General features: G+C 36.9%; 1 protein-coding gene across 1 annotated transcript in view; it reads right to left on the bottom strand.

Annotated features, from left to right (window-relative positions):
- VPS13B (vacuolar protein sorting 13 homolog B) overlaps window positions 1-26,965 on the bottom strand; it is a 1,028,583-nt gene that overhangs the window by 254,357 nt on the left and 747,261 nt on the right. The window contains exon 34 of the mRNA XM_020969189.2: window positions 9,082-9,772. Coding sequence (XP_020824848.1) covers window positions 9,082-9,772 — 691 coding nt within the window. The remainder of the gene's footprint in view (window positions 1-9,081; window positions 9,773-26,965) is intronic.

Here is a 26,965-nt window from a genome sequence, read left to right as displayed (position 1 = left end):
GTCAAGGGGATGTGGCATCTGTGTTCAAGAAGTTGAAGGGCTGTCATGTGGAGGAGGGATGAGTTCTATTTTATTTGTCCCCAAATGGCAGAACCAAGAGCAAAGGAAGGATGAAAACAAGCATTTATTAAGTATCTGCTATGGGCGAGTCACTGTGTTAATTAAATCTCATTTGATCTTCTCAACAACCCCAGGAGGTAGATGCTGTTATTAATCCCCATTCTACCGCTGGGAACCTCAGGCAGCCTTAGTTGCCTAAGGTGATATTGCTAGTGATTATCCGAGGCTGGATTTGAACTCAGGTTCCCCTGACTCTAAGCCCAGCACTCTAGCCACTGAGCCACCTAGGTGCCTCTAATGGATGAAAATGGAAAAAGAAGCAAATTTAGGCTTGCTTTCAGTAAAAGTTTCTTAATAATCAGAGCTATTTAAAAGTAGAACAGGTGGCCTGAGAGGTAGCGACTTCTCCTTTGGAATTCTTCATACTGAGGCTGGGGATGATCATCTGTTGGGTTATGTTATAGAGATTTCTTTGTACATGGGTTGGACTAGAGGCCCCCTCAGGCTCTCCAATTCTATAATTCTATGAAGACTATGTGATAAGACTGTGACAGGTAGCTTAAAAAAGCTGGTACCTGACACATTTTACCATTACTATTTTTTACTACTTCTTCATTCAGATCAGTCATATTGTTACTGACCTGCTGTTGCTTAGTCTTAAAAACTTCAAGCAATTCTGAACAAACACAAAGTTGTATTTTCAATTTTTATTAAAATGATTACTTGCTTAAAGGTGTAAGTTTAAGTTTTGGCTCTTTGGACCTGGCTAAGATCTGACACAGCTTGCAAAAAGAGAAGACTTAGTAAAATGCTCAAATTTACCAACCCTGGTTTGGAACCAGACTTTTCAAAAGGCAAAAACTCCTCTAAAGTTTATCTTTGGTAGAGAAAGGCCATTGTTTTTGGCTAGACACCTTCTTATCACACATAGAGTCATACTATTTGAAGAGGACTGGGATTCTCTTTCAGAGTTGTCTCAGAATCCCAGGTTCTCATTTTTTTGTGACTTTGCTAGGTAAGAGGGATCACAACAAAAGGCAAGCTACTTCAGTCTTCATGTGATTCAACTTTTCCTTTTATAAAATCAAAGTTAATTGATTATAAAATACTTAAAGATCTCTGGAGAAAAGATGCATTCAGTATAATTTATAACTTGCCATTAATGGTTAATATAGTCTTTTTTAGAAAGAATGAAACAATTCTGTTTAATTTTTGTTGCCATATGATTTCCATAAAAAGGAATATGAGCACATGCAATAATAATTTATGACTTGCATAAAAAACAATAAAATATTACAAGCCATGTTGTATTGCTATTTTTTAAAAACAATCTCATCTACCCATCTCCTCCACCTCAAAAAGGAAATCCCATTATCCACATAGTAACTTCGGTAGTGTCTTAAATAGGAACATCACATGACCCCAAGCGTATGGGCTAAAATTGCTACTGGCCTACTGCCACTCTCGTCATCTTACAGAAAACAATAAATTCCTACTTTAGGGGAGAAAGCTCTAAAGAGGCAGAGAACAGGTTTGGATTTTTTTTTTCATTTAAAATGTCAGAAATCTCTTTCTATTTCTTGGTAACCAGGAAAACAGAAATCAACCACTGGTGTCACATTTAAGGACACTTTTGTTCATTGTGCCAGGCAACATATTTGCAGTGTAGGATACAGTGATAGATTGCTACTCTACTGATTCCAGCTCCCTCCCATGTGGCACACATGGAATCTGACTGTTCCGTTTAATTGAAAGATAACTGCAAATGGGTCATTAGTACATTTGACATACGCTTTCTCTCACTGGAGGCAGGTTAAGTTTGGCTAAATCACAGGGCTTTGTGAAGCTACATTAAATGGTATACTATTGATTATGTTACCTGATTAGGAGAAAAGTGCTTGCTAAATAAGAACTCTAGCAAGGAAAAAAAATCACGTAACAGGAAATGAAGACAGCAAACCCTCTTTGTCCAATGGTTCTACTTACATAAGGGTCTGGTATTAGTTTGAGATACTGAAAAACTAGTCAAAGGTAGTTTATCACATGAGGGTGGGTAGTTAATGATGAAGAGGACATTTACCTATTATTAATTTGAAACTTGCCAAGATCACATTTTAGGAAGACTGATGAATTATCTTCATTAACTACTTATTGCCATTACTGATTTTTTTTTCCTTTTCTCACTGTATTTCTTGAAATTATTTTTAAAAGCATTTACTCTTTAAAACATGAAAATAGGTGGTACTTTAATAGAACTATAGGGGACTTTGACATTTTGGGATTCAAACTTTTATGATTATAGAATAACAGCACTTTGGAGCTGGAAGGGACCTCACAGATTACTTGGTCCCCCATCCCCCTCATTTGATGGCTTAGGAAACAGCCCCAAGAGGTAAAGGGACTTTCATCAGAGGGCACAGCTAGAGAGGGAGAGAATGATGACAAGAACCCAGGATTCTGATTCTCATTCCTAAGCTCATTTTATGCTAACATGTGGCCTTTTCAAAGTTCTTCCAAAATTAAATAACTGACTTTCCTTCTCAAAAAACTCAATAACATGTGTTGATGTCTATTTGAATATTCAGGAAATAAAGATGTCAGCAAGCAGATGCATTTGTGGTTAGAAAAGGGAATGCCATAAAATGACTGTGAAGAGAAACCCAGTGAAAGGTAAATAAAGACTTTCATAGCGCTGAATCAGCACTACCCAAGCCATAAAACTAGAAGGAGGCTTTGAAGTCAACTAGTCAAACCCTCTCACGTTATAGGAGACTCAGGCCCAAATGGCAAACTGACTTATCCAAGGTCATGGGGTTAGTAAATAGCAGTACCTGGAACCTTAACTGTAACTCTGTTGTAGCATAGAATTTACCCATCAGTAGCTCTACCCTAGCATTTATTACCATTAATAAGAAAAGTAGAAAACTTGTTAAAGCTCTCAAACATCCTAAAGGGCGGGGACTCTAGTAGACTACATGGTTTCTGTGGCCTCTTCCAAGTCCAAAAATGCTTTGGCTATATGAAAATATAATTCATTTACTCATACTTAAGCTAAAAATCATTCTATTCTTGCAGTTTATAGTGGCAGAATCAGAAACAATTATATTATTATTATATATAAATTATATAAAATAATTATACCTTTTTTTCCCCTATGAAAATGAGTTTTTTCTGGGATCCTTTTTCCCACGACAATATCCTATGGTTCTCTGAATACAGTATCTTACTGACTTCAGGCCACTTTTTCACATAAGCTTGGGTCAGGCTCCAGACTTTCAATTTACAAATGTGCAATTTAGAACCCAAGACCTCAGTGTTTTCTGTGCATATACTAGTTCAAATTAAAGACAGTGGCAAGGTTCAGCAGAAATTAGAGTATCAGTTGCCTTCACTGCAATTCTAGCTTCAAATGCTAAATCATCTTTTTATAGAAGCAGTGTTGTGTACTGGGAAAAGAGCATAAGAACCAGGAGTCAGAAGATCTAATTTTGAATCCAGGCTCCAAAATTTATTACCCATGGGGCATTTAAGCCAATGGGCATTTAAGAAGCTATATAAGACTCAGTTTCCTAAGCTATAAAATGGGGATAGCACTATTAATCTTACAGGGTAATAGTAAGAAATAGTACTTAAAACCTTAAAGTGCTATAAGTAGTAGTTGTTACTATCTTTCTCCCAAACTTGCTTTTCCTTCTCTTCTTCCCCATTTCTGTCCATGGAATCACTACCCAGCCACCTCCATTTGAACTGTTTGGATAATCTCTGATTCTTATTTTCCCCTTAACCTCCAAAATACAATCAGCTGTCAGGTACTTAACTGTCAAGTCCTACCAATTCTACTTTTGAAATGTCTTTTGTAGCTTTTCCAACTCTATTTCCAACATCATTACATGAGTATGGGTCTTCATTATCATCTTTTTGAATTACTGCAGAAGTCTCCTGGTGGGTATTTCTACCTCTACTGTTCCCCTTCTCTCACTACCCCCAATCCATCTTTCATCTTCTGCCAGACTAATTTTCCTCATGCACAGCTATAACCATGTCATTCCTCTCCTCAAAAATCCTTCAATTGGTTCCTACTACCTACGAAATAAAGTTCAATTTCCTTTAATAAGCATTCAGGCACTCTAAATCTGGTACTACCCTACATTTCCATCTTTATTTTATCCTACTTCTCTCCATTTTTGCTGTGCTCTATGTAAATATGATGACAACCATCATCCATACATATCCAAGTGGTGAAGTGGACAGAACACCAGATCCTGAGGTCAGGAAAAAGACTTGAATTCAAATCTGGTCTTATTCACTAATTGTATAATTCTAGGCAAGTCATTTAACTTCTCTTTACCTTAGTTTCTTCATCTATAAAATAGACATAATAATAGGAACTACCTCTAAGAGTGGTTATGAGTATAAACAGATAATTGTAAAGGTCTTTGTAAACCTTAAAGCACTATATAAATGCTAGTTGTTATTTTTATTATAATTATTTATCACTGATTCTGTGCCTTTTTTTCACACTGTCCCTTGACTGCCAGAATGCCTCCACACTCTCCAGCTCTACCTGCTGAAATCATACCTATGATTGTTTAAGACAATGTTATTTTCCCTCTTTATTTTAAATTTTTATTAAAATCAGCAAAAACCCATCTTCTTTTTCCTTTCTCCACAGACTGAGAAAGAAAGAAAAACAAAACTACTGATAAGCATATATAGTCAAGTAAAATGAATTTCTGCTTTGGCCATGTCCAAAAATATGTCTCAATATGCACTCTGAATCCATCATCTGTCAGCAGGTGGGTAATATGTTTTATCATTAGTGACTTGGAATGTTGGTCATTCCATTGATCAGTGTTTCTAAGTCTTTAAAAGTTATTATCTTCACAACATATTTTCCGATTAGTTTTCCAAAGTTTCTCTGATATCATTTTCATCACTGTATTCCATCATATTTAATACACCATAACTTGTTTTCTCATTTTTGCTAGGTAAATTGTTCTTGGTCATAAACCTACATATTTGCCTTCTGGAATATCTTATTCTAAGCTCTATACTCTTTTTAGTGATGATCACTAAATTTGATGTGATCTTGATTGTGCCTCAAGACTAGAATTCTTTTTCTTTTTTTCTGTCTGCTTACAATATTTTTTCTTTGATTTGGAAGTTCTAGATTCTGGCTAAAATGTTCTTGGATTCCTCATTTGGGAATTTCTTTCAGGAGGTGATCATATGATTTTAGCTCCATTATGTCTTCTGGTTCTAAGAGATCTATTATTTTTTGAAATACAGTATTCAGGTTTTTTTTTGTGGCTTTCAGGTAATCCAGTGGATTATTAAATTATTTTTCCTTGATTTTTCATATTGGTTATTTTTTGCTATGAGATACCTTATTTTTTTTCTATTTTATTTTACTTTTTAGCTTTGTTTTATTAATTCTTTTTGTCCCAAGGAGTCACTAACCTCCTATTTGGTCTGTTCTAATTTTCAGGGAGTTTGCTGCTTGAGAAAGATTTTGCACCTCTTATGCCAACCTGTTGATTCCCTTCCTAATTTTTTCTTTTATAATTCTCACTTACTTTTCCAATTTTTCCCTTCTAATCTTCAAATTTAATTTATAAAAAAAGTTAACAAAAAAAAATCCAAAAATCTCTTGCTTCAGCTCTTGCAATTATTTTAGCTGAACTTGCACCCAAACTATATTTTTCTTTGAAGATGTGCTTGTACATTTTTGGAGTCATTCTCTTCTTTTGGGTGTGCATCTTACCATTCTTATCACCATAATGGTTTTTTATGTTTGGTCATTCTTCTAGCCTACTTCTTGACTTCAGTTTTCATATGACGACAGTGCTCTGTGTGTTTCTAGAGGAAATGTCTGATGTTGCTGCTTTCTTGGGTTACTGAATATTGAGCTACCTTAGGATCTCGGGGAAAACTTGGGACTTAGAAGCTTTCAGTGCTCCTGGGTGAACTCTAATTTCTGCCCTCTTGGTTTGAGTGCTACAAGTTCCCGACTTAGGCTTGAGACTAAACAACACATCTGTGGGTTTGTCTCAGTCAGAGTTTCAGGACGCTGCTGCTGAATTTACCTGCTATTAGACAGTTGAAAAGATCTGCTGGTTCAGAGTAAGAAAACTGCAGGTTCTCTTTTGGTTTGGGATTCCTGCCTTATTATTCCAATGCTGGGCTGGAGGTAGAAACTGAGACCCCATTATGCTCCCGGAGTCAGAACTGCACAACTGCTCACTGTTTCTGAACTTACTCCTTGCTAGGTCCATAACCTAAGGCTCACAACTGCTCCTCACCTTGGAATGCCATATCTACGGGCAGGTCACCTTCTCAGTCAACCCTGGATCTGTGACCTGGAACTGGGGAGTGAGTAACTAAGCTTCTAGCTGACATCTCTTCCTGCACCATTTACAAGACTGGACCTCGAGTTGTTGGATTGGGACCTCTTCTTTAGCTGGTGCACAGCCTCTCTCTGCGCTGGAACGCTCTCTGCTGCTGTTCCTGGCCAGACTCCCATCCCCAGTGTCTGCAGACCTTTCTGTCTGTCTCCCTATGCTGACCTGGGCTGGGAAAAGGGCTCATTTTACTTTTTCCCTTAGATTTTCTAATCAGTTCTTGGTCTGGTGCATTTTCTAGTTCTATATGGAGGTAGTATGTTGTGCATGTGTGTGTGGTGGGGGGGGACTTGGCTATATTTCTCCGTACTACTCGGTAATCTTGGCTCTGCCTCCACACACACCTTTTAATACCTAGTTCAAATGCCATCTCTTTCATGAAGTCTTCCCAGATTCGGTCAGTAATCCTATGATCCCTGACCTTGATAGCACTTGCTGTTAAGGACTTTTCATGTATTATAATTCTTTGTAAATGTGTCATATCAACTTATGAGACTATGAGCTCAATGATGGGACTTCCATACCCTTGCTCCCTCACTCTATACTATATATAGAAGGTGCTTAATCAGTGTTTGTTGAAACCAGATACAGAAAAAAATGCTCTTTAGCATTAGGGAAGTTATGGGTAGTCAGTCAGTCAGTCAATATGCATCTATTAAGCACTTCTTATGTGTCAAGCACTGTGCTAAGCACGAGGGACACAAAGAAAGTCAAAGGACAGTCCCAGCCCTCCAGGAGCTTATAATCTAATGGAGGAGCCAACATTAAAACAACTATGTACAAACACAATATATAAAACATAAATAGGAAAGAAGCAACAGAAGAAAGGTACTAGAATTAAGAAGGTGAGGTTTTGGCTAGAACTTAAAGGAAAGCCAGAAGGTAGAAATGAGAAAGAAGAATATTCCAGGGATGGCAGCCCAAGAGTGAAAATGGTCAGAGATGGGTGAGTGTCTTGTTTATGGAACAATGTTACTGTTTAGAAGAATATGATGGGGTGTGTGTGTGTGTGTGTGTGTGTGTGTGTGTGTGTGTGCACGTGCACACGCATATAAAGTAAAAGAAGACTGGAAAGGTAGAGGGGCAGGTCATAAAGGACTTGAATGCCAAAAAGAGGATTCTGTATTTGATCCTGGAGGTGACAGAGAGCTGATGGAGTTTATTGAGTGCATACGTATAAGGGGGGGGGGAGCAGTACATGGGGAGACATGGTTGAACCTATACTTAAGCAAAATCACTTTGACTGCTGAGTGGTAAATGGAGTGGAGTGGAGTGGGGGAAGTAGCTGTGAATGGCAGACTGATCAGCTGGCTACTGAAAGAGTTCGGGTACAAGGAGATGAGAGCCTGAACTAAGGTGGTGGAGAGGAGAGAAAGGGACACATTCAATATGTTGTTAAAGAAAAACTGATGGGTCTTGGAAACAGATTGGTGAGAGATAGTGAGGAATCAAGGATGACACCTAGGTTGTGAGCTTGAGGTAGGGAGAATGGTGGTGTTCTCAACAGTCACAGGGAAATCTGGGGGGAAAAGAAATTGAGTTCCCTTTTGGATATGTTGGGTTTAAGATATCTATGGGACATCCAGTTCAAGATCTCCAAGACAGCTGGAGATGTGAGACTAGAGGCCAGTAGGTTAGGGCTAGATAAGTAGATCTGAGAATCATCAGCACAGAAATAATTGAATCCATGGGAAATAAAGCTCAGGGTAGGAAGATTCAGCCTCTCAACAATATTGAAAAAGTGATCAATTAGAGATGAGCTGTGACAAAATGGTATAAGGTGAAGCAAATAGGAGATAAAGGACTCTGCCCTCATGGAGCTGATATTCTAGCCAGAGATAGATACATGACATTCATATGAAAAAGATGAAAAACAAAGTAACATGCCATTGTGTACAAATTAATATGGCGAGGAAAACATGCTCACAATGACTTCTGTATTCACTACATTAAAGAGGAATTTAAAGCTGTGAAAATATTGTACTGAGGATATACTGAAAATCCTACTAACATTGCTGGGAGAAAGAACCAATAGACCTATCTGATAATTTAGGGTCATTTTAAAGGTCTTTAAATAATTTTTTCTCATTATTTAAAAATCCCTAAAATACTTTTAGGAATTTTTAAATAATCCCCTCTTGCTAAAACAGAGCTTGTCCTGATTCTTTTATAACAATGAGTAAATAGAAAATGAGAATAGCACCTTTCTCACATCTCTTAAGGTCTTCTTTTATTTGGTAAGCTATATTTATATAGAAAAAATATTTGGTTTTAGTTGTGAAATAGCTTTATGACTAACTCACCATGAACTTACTAAGACTTTCTTATTCTATTAAAACACTGGAATGGTACAGCCCTTGGTTTTTCTGTAACTGAATGTTTAGTCATACAACAAAAACTAAGGACCTGCAGGCTAAATCTTATGATATTTCAACCACTCTACACTGTTAAATTTGATTCAGCCATGAGACATGAACTTCACAATATCTGTAGGGGAGGAGAGGAGTGCCTTTTGGCCTACTGGCTGCTTTTGTTTGTTTGATCAATCCTAAAATTTTGGAAATGAAGACTAATTTCATTGTAGCAGTGGTTACATATTGGCAAATGTGACAGCTCTTACCTGCACACCTGTAGTTAGAGGCTACTCCCTTAAGCACAGCGTCGAAAATGGACATTTCCACCCTCTGCTTTCGGTGGTGACAGCTAAGCAGCAAAGAAGGCTGAGACACCACAAGATACAGGAACGGGTCAAGCTGTAAGTCTCCAGCTCCTCTTCGTCCAGGCTGTCGCACAATAGTGATACCAAGGGCTTGTCTAGCAGAAGATCTTGTAGATGAATGGAGATTTTCTAATGAAAGAAGTCCTATTTTTCTTCCAGAAGGGAAAGAAACGCTACTGCTTATGAGGTCATCGGCTGTCACCTTAGAAATACAAGTCTGGCTGGGCTGACTATTACCTTCTGACTCTGTCACTGGTAGGTTTAACAAGCTCTTGCCAACTTTGTCACTATCATTCTGGTCTTGTGCTTTCATTTTGGGTAAAGCTGTACAGGAGTAGGTCATCAGAGAGATTCGACTTGCAGTAATAAATATGTCAAAGGGAATAAAATTTAGATTTTTCACAATTGATGACTGGTGAGAAGGACGGGCAATCCGATGCTGACTGGCACCACTACGTTGCTCTATTTGAACAATCCTAATTTTGACACTGTCACTACCAATGCCACTGTCTTGGGCTCCACTGCAACGGGAAGAGGTTTCTGCTATGCCCCCATCGGGCAGATCCATGTTTTTCTGTTCTTGTTTGGAGATCTGTAAAGGAAAATATTAAAATCATTTTATAAGTTATACTTAAATTATGTCCATTTGATTAGCAAACAATTATACTAAGCATGATGGGGAATAGGGAATTATAAAAAAATCTGCCAAATTCAACCTCTAATGTAGTCATCCCTCATGAAAACACAGTAGGCATCCGTTCCAAAGAAATGATGACTTGCCTTAGAGGGCCAAAAAAGTACAAGAGGGGGAAATGAGGAAATATGGGTTTCTAGTTTCTAACATACAATTTGGAGTTTATGTCTCTCATACTCTGAATTAAAATAAAACAATATCCATGAGAAGCTGTACCACTTGAGAAGAGTAAAATATTTGACAAAAGTAGCTTGTGTTAAGCTGTGGACAATATTATGTTTAAAATAGTATTTGATAACATAAAACCATCCTGTAAGATTTTCTGGAGTAGGAAGTGTGTGTGTGTGGGAAAAATTTTTTTCCCAAATTATAAACACACTGGAAAAATATGTAACCTATCACCTGTAAATATTAATATCAATACCTGGAAATATGCTTTACAGTAGTACAGGTACTTAAAATAATTATCAAGGGAAATTTAGCTATTTAAAGCTGTATTTTTCCTTAGCTCAGTGTTATCAGCTCTCCCAATTTTTGATTCCATGACTCCTCCATTCATCAACCACTCCTACTCTAAACAAGCCCTTATATATAACAATGAGAGGAAAGGAAGCTGGGATGGGTTGGACATGACCTGTGTAAGGAAAGCAGTTATAATCCAGGAAACAACACGTCAATACACCCCACCAAAAAGTGTGCTCTTAGACACCTTTTTCTAGGTCCTTCAAGTCCCAATTTGAGAACTACTGCTCAAGGTCTTGCATTTTCTCATTAAGTTCTTGCCACTTTTTTCCTTACCCCAAATTACAGTGTATTTACTGTGTATATCTCCTGTAATCACTTTTCTGTGAACATTCCCATAGAATGTAAACTTCTAGAAGGCATGAGAGCTCACTTTTGTATCTATATCCCAAGTGCATTCCAAGAGTGTTTGGTTCATAACAGCTTAATAAATGCTTGTTGATTGATAGACTCACATGTTGTTTCTCCAATTTTAATCAACTTCCTTTTAAAGGGCTTAAATGTGAAACGGTTTTTAGGCTACCAATGAAAAATGTAATAGTAGTATAAGGCAAGTTTAAGTAAGTTAAATCTATGCTTAACTGATTAAAGAAAGAGTAGTTCTTAGGAAAAATACAGTTTTGTCTTGAAATTGGAAGACTGATATTATTATTATTTTTGAAATAAAAAGGAAAAAATTTAAAATAACCATATTTAATAAAAGAATCACACAAAGGAGTAAAGTCTCCCTCATCGTCACATGAGAACCAGTAGTTGTATTGCTATCTTGGAATCAGGGAAGAGGTTGTAATGAGTTAGAAGAGGTACATATGCAGCTGTAATCATTTTACCAGCAAACCACCTTTAGTAAAACTAGGAAAATCACGATCACAACAGTAACATTTTTTAAGCTCTCAAAACTGACATTACAAACACTTGAAATGCATCTCCTCGTATAGTATCAGCCTCTAATTCTCACATAAGTGTCATGAGAAGAGCAATAGATAAGGCTCAAGAGACAGAGGATCGGATGCCCTTTACTGATGCTTTGCCTCCTTCACTAACAGCCTACACCTTGTCTCACTGTGACAGGCAGGTGAACCTGAGTTCTCAGAGGTTGCACCTGGCAAATACAGGAGCCGTGAGTCCTACAAAGCTTGAAGGGTCTGGGGTAACAGTGGGTGTGTTTGTGATCCAGAGACCCAACCTTACCCAACTCATTGATGCTCAACTCCAGAATGAGGGCATCAGGTGATAAATTATTTTTTTAGACCTGGCCATTCACAAGGACTATCTACTAAAGTATTAGAGAGGGTATATGAGCTACATGAGTAGAAGTATTTATGGATCCCTGAAATATAGAGATATGCTTCAAACAAAAAAATCCTTCGGGTTAAATGTTATGGCAGACCCCAATCCATCAAATTTTGTGAACTTGTGGGGAACACTTAGAATGAAAGCTGCTTCATTCATTGAAAAGCAAGAACATATTAATGAGTTTTAAAACATTCAACTAGATGTCAGTGTTAAATTTTCTCCTGCTGGTTAAGGCATCATAGTACGATGGATAGAAAGCCAGCCTCTTAGTCAGGAAGATCTGATTAAGTTCAAATCACTTAATTCATCGGTGCCTCTTTTTTTTTGGCTAAGCAAATGGGTTAAATGACTTGCCCAGGGTCACACAGCTAGTAAGCGTTGTGTGTCTGAGGCCAGATTTGAAATCAGGTCCTCCTAAATCCAGGACCAGTGCTCTGTCCACTGCGCCACCTAGCTGCCCCTATACCTCATATTTCTAAGATCATATAAATTATAGAGCAGGCGCTGATCTGCCCTAGTAAAGTCTACTTTCTCTGCAACAGAGCTCTCTATTGCAATAAAATCACAAGTTCAGTTAAAAAAAATTAAAAAATAGTAATCCACAGCTGTCTTTACCTGGGGTCTAAGAACTTAAAAAAAAATATTTTGACAACCAAATTTTAATAAAATTTGTCTTTTTTCTTTTATGCATTTAAAAAAACCCCACATTACTCTGAGAAGGGGTCCACAGGTTTCAATAGACTGCCAAAGGGGTCCATAACACAAAAAATGTTCAAAACTCTTGATATAATCTCTTTCTTACATAAAGTGAATTTAGTGCCACCTAAAATGGTTAACATGAAAACAGCAATCCTCCGTAAGGAAGAGAAGAAAATACAGCGCCCATTTCAATTCGCTAAACATTTTATCAAAAATCAGCTATGTTAGGTCACTGTTAAAACTTATTAAATGTTATGGCCACATGAATCTCTAGCTGCTATTAAGGAGACTGGTAGTGTGAAATAAATAAGCAGCAAAAGCAGTGTAGACTACCCCTCATACTGCATAGATAACTGAACAGAAGTCAGATGGCAATGCATCCCAGGCACATTCCAAGCAATATGGAATTTGGCTGTGTCATCCAAAAATGAAAAGCTGTGATTTTTATATTAAAAAAAATCATGGTGTACCCAGGCTTAGCAGCCTGGTTTCTGAAAATGTGTGCTCAAAACCAAGATTTGTCATTTTCCCTTGCTGCAGAAATAATATTTTTATAATTGAAATAAATAAGCTACAACTTTCAAGACATTGTAGATATTGAAAAAAATCTGCTGAGGTATTACTAGAACACTGAAGATATATCTGTTAAATTGAAGAACACTTGGCCAGCTAATGAGTAAAGTTTTACAGTTAATTAAGTGTGCCTGGCCATAAACTTGGGCATCAATTTACCATTCCTTTGTGGAAAAAGAAAACTTCACAATATCATAGCTTTAAAAAAGACCTTTTGCTTTACTCTAGGCTAAAGGGACTAATAATTTAAGTTGTCAAAAACAGCGATATTTGCTTGCTGTTAGTGACTATAACAGAAACATTTATCATTGGGCAGTATTTGTTATATCAGTTTTACTCTTTACATAACCCATTTAAAATGAACAATAAAAGTTTTCTTTAATTAGCTACTGGTGTGCATTAACATGATCATGATTAAACCATAAAAACCAATTGTACATTACTCTGGTCCCCTCTCCCATATGTTTTAAATTATTGTAGTTGAAAACGTACTTTGAGTCCTTTTTAAAAGTTCGACCTTCTGCTTTCAGAGAATTAAATGCATATTACTGTAGTGGAGAAGATAATGTTTCAGACCTCCAGGCATATATTAAACACACTGGCAGCACATTAGACAAAATGCTTGACTTATTAGATACTTCCTATTCTAAACAGTGTCATCAAAGGCTAAAAACAAAATCCATATAAAAGCTGCACAATGCTTCCACACAGAACCTGTGCCAAAATCCCTGTACTTTCCAACTAATGAGGAAAGGATGTGTACTCTTAACATATGAATGTAAGATTTTCCAAGCATTCACTTTAGGAAACTGGGCTATTGATTCCATATGGCTTATGTTAAATGAAACTGTATTGGTAAAATAACCTTTAAGATATCTGGCATGATAACTGTAATTAAACAGTATTCAAAGGGCTAAAACAAAGGAGAATTTGGTTCCACAATAGCTAATTAAAATAAAATGAAAAAACACAGCATGTAATCTATCAAGATAAATTGTTATTGTTTAAGAACTATTTAGATACTGTTAAAATATACTTTTAGATAAAATCTGAAAGGCCTGGAAAAATATTTGTGGCTTAAAAATGGATAGTTTGGCGAAAAAAAAGTATAAGATTGAAATTTTATGCAGAGATAACAGCTTTAAGACTTTGAGCATAACCAGATGCTCCTTAAAGTGCAGGAATTCTACAGTTTCCCTGTCAATGGGCTTCAATAGGAGGAGGTTTTCAATAGCTAGGAAAACATGTCAAGCTGATAGTTTACTTCTTAGATCATTTCAGTGCATTTTCCCATCCTACAGTTATGTAGCCTACAGATACTAGCCACCATGGAAAAGGTGCTGAAAGCTCCACTAGTAGCTAGGGAACTACGGCTAATTCTTCCTTTTCATGTACCATAATAGGTGAGTTTGCCAGTTTAACCTTTGGACTTGGGGGAGGGGGTGAGGTGGGAGTAAGGAATGGGGAGGGCATGGGCAGTTGGTACAATATACGTCTAAAAGGGCAGACTTGGATGATACTTGTATATTCTGACAATAAAGAGTAATATAGGAGAAAACCTCAAATAAAACTAATTAAATGTTTTCCCAAATATGTCTGTCTTGGGTTAAGTAGTTTTCTAGTATGGAAAAAGAGTATTCTAACCAATTCTCATGAATAAAAATTTCAAATAAAAGGACTGAGTTTTGAAAGAAAAAGTGGTAACATTTTAGAGCATGCAGAAAATTAATCTTAATATAATGATTTTATTGTGCTAGCTAACAAAATATTTAAATATCCTATTACAATACTTTGTTCATAGTCTTTTCCATTTATTTGCTAAAAACCTAATTACACATATACTAAACATAACCCCATCTGCATACTTTTTTCCACCTTCTAATCATAATTATGGTTATATAATGGTAACACTGAAGTAATATTTCCACTGCAATAGTTACTCTAATGTTGATCAAAATATCTTCAGCCAATCATGAGATCATTTTCAACATCACATAAATTATGGAAAAAGTCACAAGTGTGAAACCACAGAATCAAAGTGCCAATCACATCTGGTCCATCACTATGACATTTGACCTAATTTTATTGCTCTTGCTTAAAACAATATTTTCATGGCCATAGGCATCATGTTAGTTTACAAAATCAACTGTTATAAGAGGACAAGGTCAAGGATTTTTATTTTATACTGGGATGACAAAGAAGATGCTTTCGAATTCTGAAAAAGCTTATGTGCTCCATTATCAAAACATCTAAAGTCAAAACACCTGCAAATGTAGTTCTATTATTATCTTTCAAAAGAGTCTGTTACTTTCCTTTGTTGTCTGCTCTTAACATGGACAAATTCTATGTTGTTAACTCTACATAAACACAAAGTCGTTCTGACAATCAGAAACACTTTTCTTCAAGTTAATAAGTTAACGTTGTTAAGCAAAGAAACCAAATATATTTTTCTTGGTGTCAATGTTAAAATGATGTAACCATCGTAGTCCACAAGTTTTTATCCCTTCACTCCCCCACCTCCTTTTTGAATAATTACAAATTTGTCATGTGCTACGAGAGGCTAGTAAAAGTAGCATGCAAGTATCTAAACTTAAATAACAAAGAATTGTGAATATATTTTAAACTGAATTGTCTCTTTTAGTACCACAGGTCCAACTTTTCTGACTGAAGAAAGAGGCTTTAGGCTTTACTCACCCCTGCATACTTGTGTACTGAATGTGTATGTGTACACACACACACACACACACACACACACACACACACACACACACACACACACACACAGAGTGCTAGAAAGCAAGGCTTTTTAAAACACTGTTATTTCTCTCAGCTGAATATTATATATGATCTCACATGCCATAATTGTTCCCAGTTGGATGTAAAAGAGAGTTTTCACAATAATGTAGTAATTATGCAAAAGAGCTGAACTAATGATACCCATCACTGCATAACAGATAGGATGGTAAAGAGGACTACTACAATTTCAAATTCCCCCTTTCATAAGTTAACTTTTCCGGTGCTTTGAAGTCCCATTAAGAGGCTACTTTACTACTGCCTACTATCAGTTCAAATATTCACATACTGGATCAGTGCTAACAGTACAACAGAAACAATAAGGCCATCTCACAGTCTGTTCTGTATTTTATTACAGTCTGTGTTTGGTCTGTTGTACTAATTTAGGTGGTAAATCAACCAACCAGGAAAGGACTAGGATTACTGTTCAGTTGAGTATAGCACCTAGCAAAATGTTGGTAACTAATTTGCTTTCATAGACTGAAATAACCTGAATTCAGGCATATATGTACATAATATGTATAAATATACAGTCTAAAAACAGGATAAAAAGTACTCTACTTATCTAAAATTCTCAATACATAATTCTGTATTTCAAACATGTTCTTTTTCTCATTTTTTCCTTTTAGTTAATTTATTATATACTCCTATTTAGATATTATTCATAGAGAAAATCATTTTGGAATGAAACTTGGTATACAGGGTCTTACATCAGAAGCACTTTATGTTTAAAACTGAAAGAGAAATAAATTATTCAGTAAATGATTTTTAAAATTTTCAGTTCAGTTTTAGTTTGACTAGTTTAATGAAAATATTATTTGACATATACTTGACTTTCATCAAAAGAAATGCCTTTTACAGTAGAAACCAACAATGACCAACTTTAAAATTGTCATGATATTAACTTTTTAAAAACAATGTAGCTACTGTATGTGCAAGGTAAACTCTTCACTAAAATTCAAGGTTCATTCCACTGCTGTCAATGCGGAAAGCATTTTGTTGCCCTGTGGCTGCTTAAAAATTTTCAATGGGATTAAATCAGCTGCAAGTTCTCATTATACCAGGGTTTACAATTGTGTCTAAATTCTGTGTCTGTTTCTCATAGAACTCTACTCAAAGTGACTTGGATTGGCTCCTTCAGAGCTCCTCTGATTTTACTAGAAACAACTGTATCGTATCAGCCTCTCTCATAAACTTCCTCTTGAGATTGGATCAGCTCTGAACCTGAAGCACATGAAAGTTTGCTATGTCTGTGCCGGCTGCAAAAATCACCAAAAAGTTTGAATTGAGCTGTGGCAGGAAAGCTGAGCTAGACTATGATCATTAAATATTCTAGCTGCTCTCTGACCAGTTCCACATTATCTGAAAGCTTCCCAGTGGCAAGTAGAAACTTACGAATATGCATCTTTGATAGGAAAATTCCAGTTGAACTACAGACGTAACTCCCTTGGATAAAAGGTAAACAAGTTCTTATCTATCTTATATTCCCTACTGAAACCCATAAATGTGTACACACACAACTATGAAGGGATCATAAAGTAAACCATAAAGTTGAAACTTAATGTAGATTCCTGGGAATTTTAAAAAATCTAGTATGCTTTTTAAACAAAATCAATTTTTCCAAAAGATAGGATTAGTGAAAATTTTTGTGAATTCATCCTGAAAATGGCTTAGAGTAGGTATACAAGAACTTTTGCTTCATCCATCTATTTGCTTTGATATCAAAAGTTAGCAATTTAGCAATATTACACAACTGATTTCCCTTATGATACATTAGTCATTTGATTAAATAGTTCTGTGAACTGCAAAATTCATTCAGTTAAAGTAGATAGCTTTTCCTAAATAATATTTTAGTAAAAATTACTGGCGATATACTCTTTTTGGCACCACAGAGCAAGTTTTATCTGGATGGCGTTTATCTACCACTTCCACTAGCTCTTTCAAAGCTTATATAAATAAGTAGAGAAATGCAAAGATGAATCTGAGAAGCAACTTTCACGTGTACTTCTTTTTCAAGGTAATGGCAACTGTTTTTTCTCTTCACAAATAGTCACTAGGACATACATACAGCCCTACACAAATCATTTTAAGTCTTCAATTCTTGAAGACTGTCAGTTTCTGAACCAGGTAAAAAATTCCTGAGGGTGGATTTCAAAACTCTTGGAGTAGATTACCCCAACAGCTAATCACACACACACACACACACACACACACACACACACACACACACACACACACACACACACACACACACACACACACACACACTCCCCAGAAAATTTTTCTCTCATTTCCTACCAGTGAGTCTCAGTCTTTCAGCAAAACAGCCTTCCTAATGTCACCGAATAGAGCTATTCCTTTCAGTCTCTGTTCAAGTGGTCCCATATGCATATTTCCTTAGATAGTTTCCATGCACGTGGAACAAAAGGGAAAAGGAGATTCATTTTGGCCCCCCTCCTCAAGTGACCAAATCTCATCACTACGTTATAAGACTTAATGCTTAAGGCTCATCCCCTAAGAAGTCTTTTCTCAAGTAACTCAAATCTAGACACGAATGAATACAACCTAAACATGACTGACATTATAATCATACAAATCACATATCTTTAACCTTATGTTTTGCTTCGAAAATTTTAAATCATTTTTATTACATATTTAGCAAACACTAACAAATATGAATATCACAATTGACAAACCATAGAAAAGAGGAATGTGTATGGAACGATGAAGTATGTCAGGTTTTTTTGGTTAAATTATTTAATAAATTTAATATAATGACAACAAAAAATTTTCCACAGAGTGCTACCCCCAGTGCCTCACTGTGGCACACAGGTGATCCTGGCCTCCAAAATGCTTTTCCAGTGAAGCATAAGTGGCAGGCTCAGCACACTAGACAGGCTTTGATCTGCTTCTGAGGCCCAACCTATCTAACTATGGCCACCTGGTATGAATTTTTTTGGCCATGGAAAATCACCAAACAAAGAAAAAGAAAAAAAATAGACCTCTTGAACCTCTGCAGTGACAATGGCAGAGTGGTGGGAAAAGGGGCAAAAGATACAAAGACTTATACAATTTTTAGATTGTCAACACATTTCAATTGGACTCGGGGTACTCTAAACGTGAAATCTATGTTCGATAACCAACAAGTGGATGTATTGCTGGAGGAGTCAAATCTTTTCAATCTTGACATTCTTGCTATAAATAAAACCAGAAGAAAGAAAGAAGCTGGTGCTAAATGGGAGGATGGCTTCCTGGGATTCCTTGGAGAGGTAAAGAAAGGTGAAACCAGAGAGGGTTTTATGGTTTACCCACAGGCAACAAGAAACCACGTGGTCATCATGTATTGCAGTCCTAATGAAGAGTACCTGTAAAAACTTTACCATACTGAGGATGAAATGATAGAAAAATTGTATGAGGACCTTGATAAAACCCTCCAGATCAACTCCACATAAACTCCCACACTTGATCACTTTAACGCAAAGGCAAAAAGAGGTGAGGATAGAAATACATGGGAAAGGATTGTTCAATAAGAAGGAAAGAAAGAGGCCCAAACTTGTAGATTACATAAAAGCCTCAGGTCTCTCAGTCAGGAACACTTTCTTTAAAAAAAGAAAAAAAAAAGAATTGGTTAGGTGCTAAAGTCCAGCACCAAGTAATACCATGAAGAACATAAAGATGTTTTAACATACAAGGAAAAAATAGTTTTTAATGTCAGTCAACTAGAATTTATTAAGTGCCTATTGAATGCCAGGTACTGTGCTAAGTAAACTCTGGGATGTGAAAGTTATCTCTGAGTAAGAAATTTTGGTGTATACCACTGGTTTATCAGAGCTAAGATCTGAACTGGTCAAAAAAAACCCAGAAAAAATAATGTTATTATTGTAGATGTATACTGAATATATAAATGAAAAAGCATTTATTTTTAATGGCTTATACGTGCAAAGTACTATACCAAGCATGGGATGAAAACAGAAAAACAAGACAGGCCCTGCTCTCAGGGAATTCACTTTCTAATGGGGGAAGCAACCCAAGAGAAGGTTTGAGCTGTGGGTCATGTGGAAAGGCCCAGTGCTCAAGAGGTTACAGTGCCAAATGAGATGGCATTTTTAAAATCATAATTTCTATGGAAAAAACTGTTTTTGTCATTAAGCCATTTGACAGTGCTAAGGGCTTTGGTGATGAAAACTTTCTGGATTTTCATTAGCTGTGGCTGCTAAGGAGACAGGGGCTTCAGCATCTGTAGGAGCAGTTACTAGGCTGAAAGCTAGGTGGCTCAGCAGACAGCATGTTGGATCTGGAGTCAAGAAGACCTGAGCTCAAATCCAGACTCAGACTCTACTAACTGTGTGACTCTGAGCAAGTCACTTAACCTATGGACCTCAGTTCCCTCTTTGGTAAAAGGGGGATAATAGTAACATCTACCTCCTAGAGTGGTTTGTGAGAATCAAATGAGGTAATAATTGTGAAGCATTTAGCACCGTGCCTGGCATACGGTAAGAGCCACATAAATGTTAGCCATTATGATTATGATCATCATGATCTCCATAGAGCTGCTCCCTTGGATGACAGCTACAGAGGTTAGGCTGTAAGCAGGGCTGGTAGTTTGGGAGGGCAATCCTATTCTTAAAGCTCTTGGACCAGGGGTTGGGAATCTGTGACCTTGAGGCCACCTGTGGCCCTCTAGGTCCTTGGCTGTGGCCTTCTGACTGAGTCCAAGTTCTGGGAAGCTTGGATTCAGACCTAGAGAGCCACAGGTTCCCCAGCCCACCTGGACACAGGGTGCTGGGCTATTTCCACCGTGATCTAGGGAGATGGTGGTTTGAGCAGCTTGGCATGATGGCCACCCCATGTCCCTCTCCTTTAGGACAACTTGCTACTACAGACAAACTGGCGTGCCAGATCTTTTTGCGGCAGTTGGTCTTCAGCCGTCAGCAGTGAAATGGATGGCAGGTCCTATCTCTTGAAGCAAGAAATGCTCCCCCTTTGATGATGGCTGTGGGATTCAGACCAGAAGCAGGGCCTGTGGTGTGGGGACACTACTACTCCTTTTTTTTGGGGGGGGGCAACTGGGGTTAAGTGACATTCCCAAGATCACACAGCTGGTAAGTGTCAAGTGTTTGGTCTGAGGCCGGATTTGTTCTCCTGGTATTGCTCAGTTCATTCTGAATTAGTTCCTAAAAGTCTTCTATGAATCTATCATTACCAACACTTCTTATGGCACAATAATATTCTACTGCATTCAAATACAATAATTTGTTGAGCCATTCCCTAAATGAAAGGCACATACTTTGTTTTCAGCTCTTTGTTACAACAAAAAGTGCTGTTATAAATAATTTTGTACATATGGATCTTTTCCCTCTAACTTTTATCTCTTTGAGCTATATGAGGATCAAAAGATATCATTATTATTAGAGATAACAGGTAAAAGAAATTTTGCAAATCTTAAACTGCTACATAAATGCTAGCCAGTATTATGTGCACAGCAGTGGTTTCACTGCATCAAAGGATATGCAGTTTAGTCACTTTTAAAATTGCTTTCCAAGAGAAATCATAAAAGACTTATTAAGATTGAACTGTTTACATTCCTGCATGGAAAGATGATATTTATAACTCATGAGATCTTTGTCAGTATTAGGGTAGTTGGAGGAAAAAAATTATATGTATGTATATAGATAGATAGATAGATAGACAGACAGACAGATAGATAGAGGGCACAGGGTGAGTTGAAGATTAAGGGGTCTTATCTGGAGAATAAAATTAAGGGATGAGGGAGGATTATACTCGGAGAAGAAGAAAGGGAGAGGTAGAAGGGGGTAAATTATCTCACACACACACAAAAAAAAACAGAAAAGAAAAGGCTCTTACAGTGGAGGGGAAACGGGGGAAGGTAAGAGGGAATGAGTGAATCTTATTCTCATAGGATTTGGCTTAGGGAGGAAATAATATACACATTCAATTGGGTATGGAAATCTGTCTTACCCTACAGGAAAATAGGGGGAGAAGGGGACAAGAAAGCAGGGGGATGACAGAGATGAGGGCAGATTGGGAAAGGGGGTAATCAGAAGGAAATACTTCTAGGAGGGTCAAAAGAAAGAATAGAATAAATGGGAGGGCAGGATAGGATTAAGGGAAATAGAGTTAGTTTTTCACAATATGTCTACTATGGAAGTGTTTTGCATAACTGCACATGTACAACCTATATTGAGTTGCTTGCCTTTTCAATGAGGGTGGGTGGGGAGGGAGGAAGAGAGAAAATCTGAAACCTAAAGTTTTAAAAACACATGTTTAAAAAACTGTTTTCACATGCTACTGGGAAGTAGGAAATACATGAAATGGGGTACAGAAGTCTATCCTGCCCTACAGGAAAATAGAAGGGGAAGGAGATAAGAGAAGGGTGGGGGGAGGGGGGAAGAGACAGAAGAGAGGACAGACTAGGGAAAGGGATATTCAGAATGCATGCCATCTTGGGGTGGAGGGAGGGGTGAGATGGGGTGAAAATTTGGAACTCAAAAACTTGTGGAAGTGAATGTTGAAAACTAAAAATAAATAAATTTATATTAAAAAAAATAAAATTGCTTTCCAAAGGGCTGGGACTTACTATTATATTTTGAAAGAACAACTATGCCTATAATAATATAGCACTATTAAGAATCAATTATGACAATACTAGGGGCAGCTAGGTGGCACAATAGATAGAGCACTGGCCTTGGGGTCAGGAGGACCAGTGTTCAAATCAAATGATACTCATTAGCTGTGTGACCCTGGACAAGTCATTTAACCCTGATAGCCTTGCCAAAATAATAATGATAATAATAATGATAACAATACTAATTCTTCAAGTGTAGGGTGATATGTCTATCACCCTATCACTCTTATTGATTTTTAATTAGTGAGCAAAGTTCTTTTTGTAGTTCTCAGGATTTTATGTCAACCCATTGCCCTAAATAATGAACTTCAGCCATCACCATGTATATTAATTAGTTTTACTTTTGTAAGTTCTCTAAATGGTAAGCTCTTTGGGGGCAATGTCGACATAACTATCTTGAGAAAACTTATAATTAAGGATTATTTTATTTTAGAAATCACATTACTTTCAGTCAGTCTCTGCCATGAGTTTATGAAGATTAAAAAATGCTATTCCTATTAACAACATCCTATCTGAGAGATTGCCTGTGAAAGTGTTTTTTTCCCAATTTTCTGCACTCCTATTCTTGGCCACATAAGTTTTATTTATACAAGAAAATTTTAATTTCAAATAATCAAAATTATCCTTTTTATACTTCAGTGATGTTCTCTCTTCATAATAAAGTTTAAGGTCTTACACTGCTGAATCTATTTCCTTTTCATCTTTTTTTCCTGATTTCTTTTAAGTTCCTGACCTTTTGCTCTTCCAAGTGAACTTTGTTATTATTTTTTCTAACTCAGTAAAAATTTTTTTAGTAATTTAATTAGGATGACATTGAATAAATAGATTAGTTATGGAAAACTGTCATTTAAAAGTTATATTGGCTTTACCTACTTGTGAACAATAAATATTAATTCAATTATTTAGATCTGAGTTTATTTATGTTCATATAGTTCCTGTGTCAGTTTTGGTAGGTATACGTTCAGGTTTTTATACTGTGTAGGTATTTTAAATGTTCTAAAACAATATTGAATAATATTGCTCACACACAGTGTAGTTTCTCTATTTTTCACTTTTGATTAAATTTATTTTAACTTGAACTTTGTCTGAGATCATGATTACTGTCCCTGCCTTTTTTACATAATAAATTCTACTCCTGCCCTTTATCTTTGTTTGTATCTCTCACTTTTATGTTTCCTGAAAGCAACATACTGTTGAATTCAAATTTTTAAACTACTATCCATTTCCATTTTATGGGTAAATCTGTCCCATTCACATTCTAGACCACAATTACTTGTTGTGCATTTTTCTCCTTCCTGTTTTTCTTCACTATCCTTTTCACTCTATTTATTCTATCCCTCCTCACTCCTCTTCTTTACTTCTACCCGCTACCTTGCCCTCCTGTTCTTTAACCTATGCATCCATCTAAAAGTCCTTTCCTGATCCTCTGTCCACTTGCCTTTTAATTTATGAATTTACAAGACTTTTATACCCTAGATATGTGTGTGTTTATTTCCTTCTTTAACACATTCCTGATGAGAGTAAAGTTCTAGCACTACCTGCCCTCACCCCTACTAGCTTCTTTATCAATTTTTCCTATTTTGTCTCATTTATATGAGCTAATTACTTCTTTTTATCTCTCCCTATATAGTTTTATTTTTCTAGAATCACACCACATACTTAGCTCAACTCAAGCCTTTCTTTTAAACTACCCAAATAATGATGATAATCTTAATACTGCTAATATTTTCATATATATGAAGTAAATAATTTAACCTTATCGAGTCCCTTATAATTGATCTTTTATTTTTACCTTATATTTTTCCTGGCTATTATATGTCAAAATTTCCCTTAAGTTCCAGTAGTTTTGTCACAAAAACCTGAAAGTCTTTAAGTTCATTAAATGCCCATTTTTTTCTTCATTCAGGATTATACTTAGTTTTGCTGGGTGAGTTACCTTTAGTTGTAACCCCAGCTCTTTTGCTCTGTGGAATATAGTATTCCAAGACCTATTGTGCTTCAACATAGTAGCTGCTAGGTTTTGTGCAACCCTTATTGTAGCTCTGCGATATTTAAATTGGTTTTTTTTTCCCTTGTTGTTTCCAATATTTTTTCCTTAACCTGGGAGCTTTGAAACTTGGCTATGATATTCCCATAAGTTCTCCTTCTGGGATCTCTTTCAGATGTTGATTGGTAGATTTTTTTCTATTCCTGCTTTGCCTTCTTGTTCTAGAACTTCTGGGCAATTTTCCTTGATAATTTCTTGGAATATCATATCAAGATTCTTTTTTAAATTGTAATCTTCAGGTAGTCTAACTATTCTTATGTTATTTCTCTTAGATCTGTTCTCCAGATCCATTATTTTTCTGATGAGATGTTTTACGTTCTCTTCTATTTTTTCATTTGATTTTGTTTTACGATTTCTTGGTGTCTTAGAACAGCATTAGCTTCCCCTTGCCCAGTTCTAGTTTTCAAGGAACCATTTTCTTCCTTAAGTTTTTGATTCTCTATTTCTAGTTGGTTGACTTTCTCTTCATAATTTTCTTGATTTTCTTTGATTGCTTTTATTTTTTTCCACTTTTTCCTTAATCTCTCTTATTTGATTTTTAAAGTCCTTTTTAAGTTCTTCCAAGAACTCTTTTGGTGCTTGGGACCATTTGACACTTCTCATTAAAAAAGGAGTGACTTTTTTAGCTCCATTATCTTCCTCTGAATATGAAACCAGATCTCTATCCCCATGATAACTATCTCTGATTGGGTTCTTTCTCCTTTGTTTACTCATTTTTATTTATTTTTTGTTTTATTTTGTTTTTAGTAGCTATTAGTGTAATCAAGTTGTAGTCCTGAGGTATGAGGAATGATGCCCCAAGTCTCAGGACCTTCTTACTGTTATTTTTTGAGGTCTGCCTTGGGGTCCAACCTTGAGCTCTCTTCTCTACTTGTAAGCCATGGCTAGGGCCCCCAGCCACACTGTCCTGCAAATGATTCTGCCACCCCCTTGGTCTCTCCAGTGGCTGCAACTACAGCTGTCCTCTCTACTCTGGAAATGAAACCAAGGGGCTCCACTATCCTGCAAGTGGCCACAGCCAGCAGGGTCCCTGTGCCTCTGTTACTGCACTCAATAGGTGTGTGCTAGCTCCTTTTCCCCAGCAGTGGCATCCCAGCCTAGCCCAGGATGGATCTAGTCAGCACAGCTGTGCTTGGCATCCCTCGGCAGCGGGAGGTCCTTCAGTCTCTTACTCAGCTATCAGACCTCCACCCTGCCTGTAAAATGAAAGTTTCTCTAAGTCTGAGGTTGCCGTCCAACCCAGCTGTTTCCAAGGCTTGTTGTTTATTGATTCTGCTGAGTTGGCCTGGAGGTGTCTGCACTTCACTCAGGCTGAACCTCTGCCCTTGGAGGTCAAGTCTTTCCTGGAGTCTTCTCTGATTGTCTTAGGAGGTCAACTGTTTTACCTTGTGTTTATTTCTGCTACTCTGAGGTGACTTTTTCTTTTTGGTGGAAGAAATTTAGAGAGCCAAAAGTTTTCTGACCTACTCTACCATCTTCCCAGAATCCTCTCTCAATTGTGTGCAATCTTGTCCCATAAAGAAAAAGAGAAAGTGTGGCAAGATAAGTGTGGCAGTCATACTGAGGTCATTCAAGGATTAAAATGGAAAGAGGACTCCAAAAAAATAGAAAAGATTTCCAAAAAATACCACAACATATTATTTTCTCTATGAAGGATAGTGAAATGATCACCCTTTGCCCTAGTATCACACTACAGCTCCTGAGGTGCTTACGAAGGAAGCAGAAGCACTAAAGAAAACTAAGAGAAGAAAAACCAACTGGATTGCTAGAGGCGATACAATTGTAAGGATACTGAGGGACTGATTTACAAGGATGTAAAGATGTGGAAAAAAAAATCTAAAAACCTGATGATTTCCAAAAAAGGTGAACAAGAAAACTGCAATAGTTACTGAACTAAATTCAAACTCCTAATGATACAAAATCTTCATGAGGGTAATTTAAACCCAAATTGAAGACATCTTCAATTGTAGGGATTAAACAAGCTTTCTCTCTATCTCTTTCTCTTTCTCCGTTATATCTCACCATTCACTGGAAGATGTAAAGAATGTAAGATCCCATAGTTGGTACTGTGTAACAATTAAGAAAAAACATTCAACTCAGTAAAACAACAGGCTTTCTTTTACAAGGTGCCTCACATACATGTGTCAAGATCATTCAAGACTCCTTAGAAGATTTAACAACAGAAATAACCATGTTCAATGACAGGAATGCTCGCCAAAGAGGACAGAAGAGATACAGTGCAGAGCCCCTGTGGAGCAGAGACTCCCCGGGGATGTTCTTGTTGGAAGATACCACTGCCCCAAGACACTGCAGAGCCTCCTGGAAGAGATCTATAATCACTCAAAGGTTTTTGGCCTGTCTGTACACATAGGAAAGATCAAATGGATGAGGAATCTTTTTGGTCTAGATGGCAACATGTATCCATAAGGGCACCTTTTATAGCCTGTCCAGTGGTATCTGCTTGGGGATCAGACAACGCAGATGGATGCTGAGCCAGGTCTATAGTTGAAAGGGA

The sequence above is a fragment of the Phascolarctos cinereus genome, unplaced genomic scaffold (genome assembly GCF_003287225.1).
Source record: "Phascolarctos cinereus isolate Bilbo 61053 unplaced genomic scaffold, phaCin_HiC Scaffold_4;HRSCAF=312, whole genome shotgun sequence".
Lineage (NCBI taxonomy): Eukaryota > Metazoa > Chordata > Mammalia > Diprotodontia > Phascolarctidae > Phascolarctos > Phascolarctos cinereus.
The sequence above is the reverse complement of the archived record's forward strand: the minus strand, read 5'-3'. Positions and strand labels throughout refer to the sequence as shown.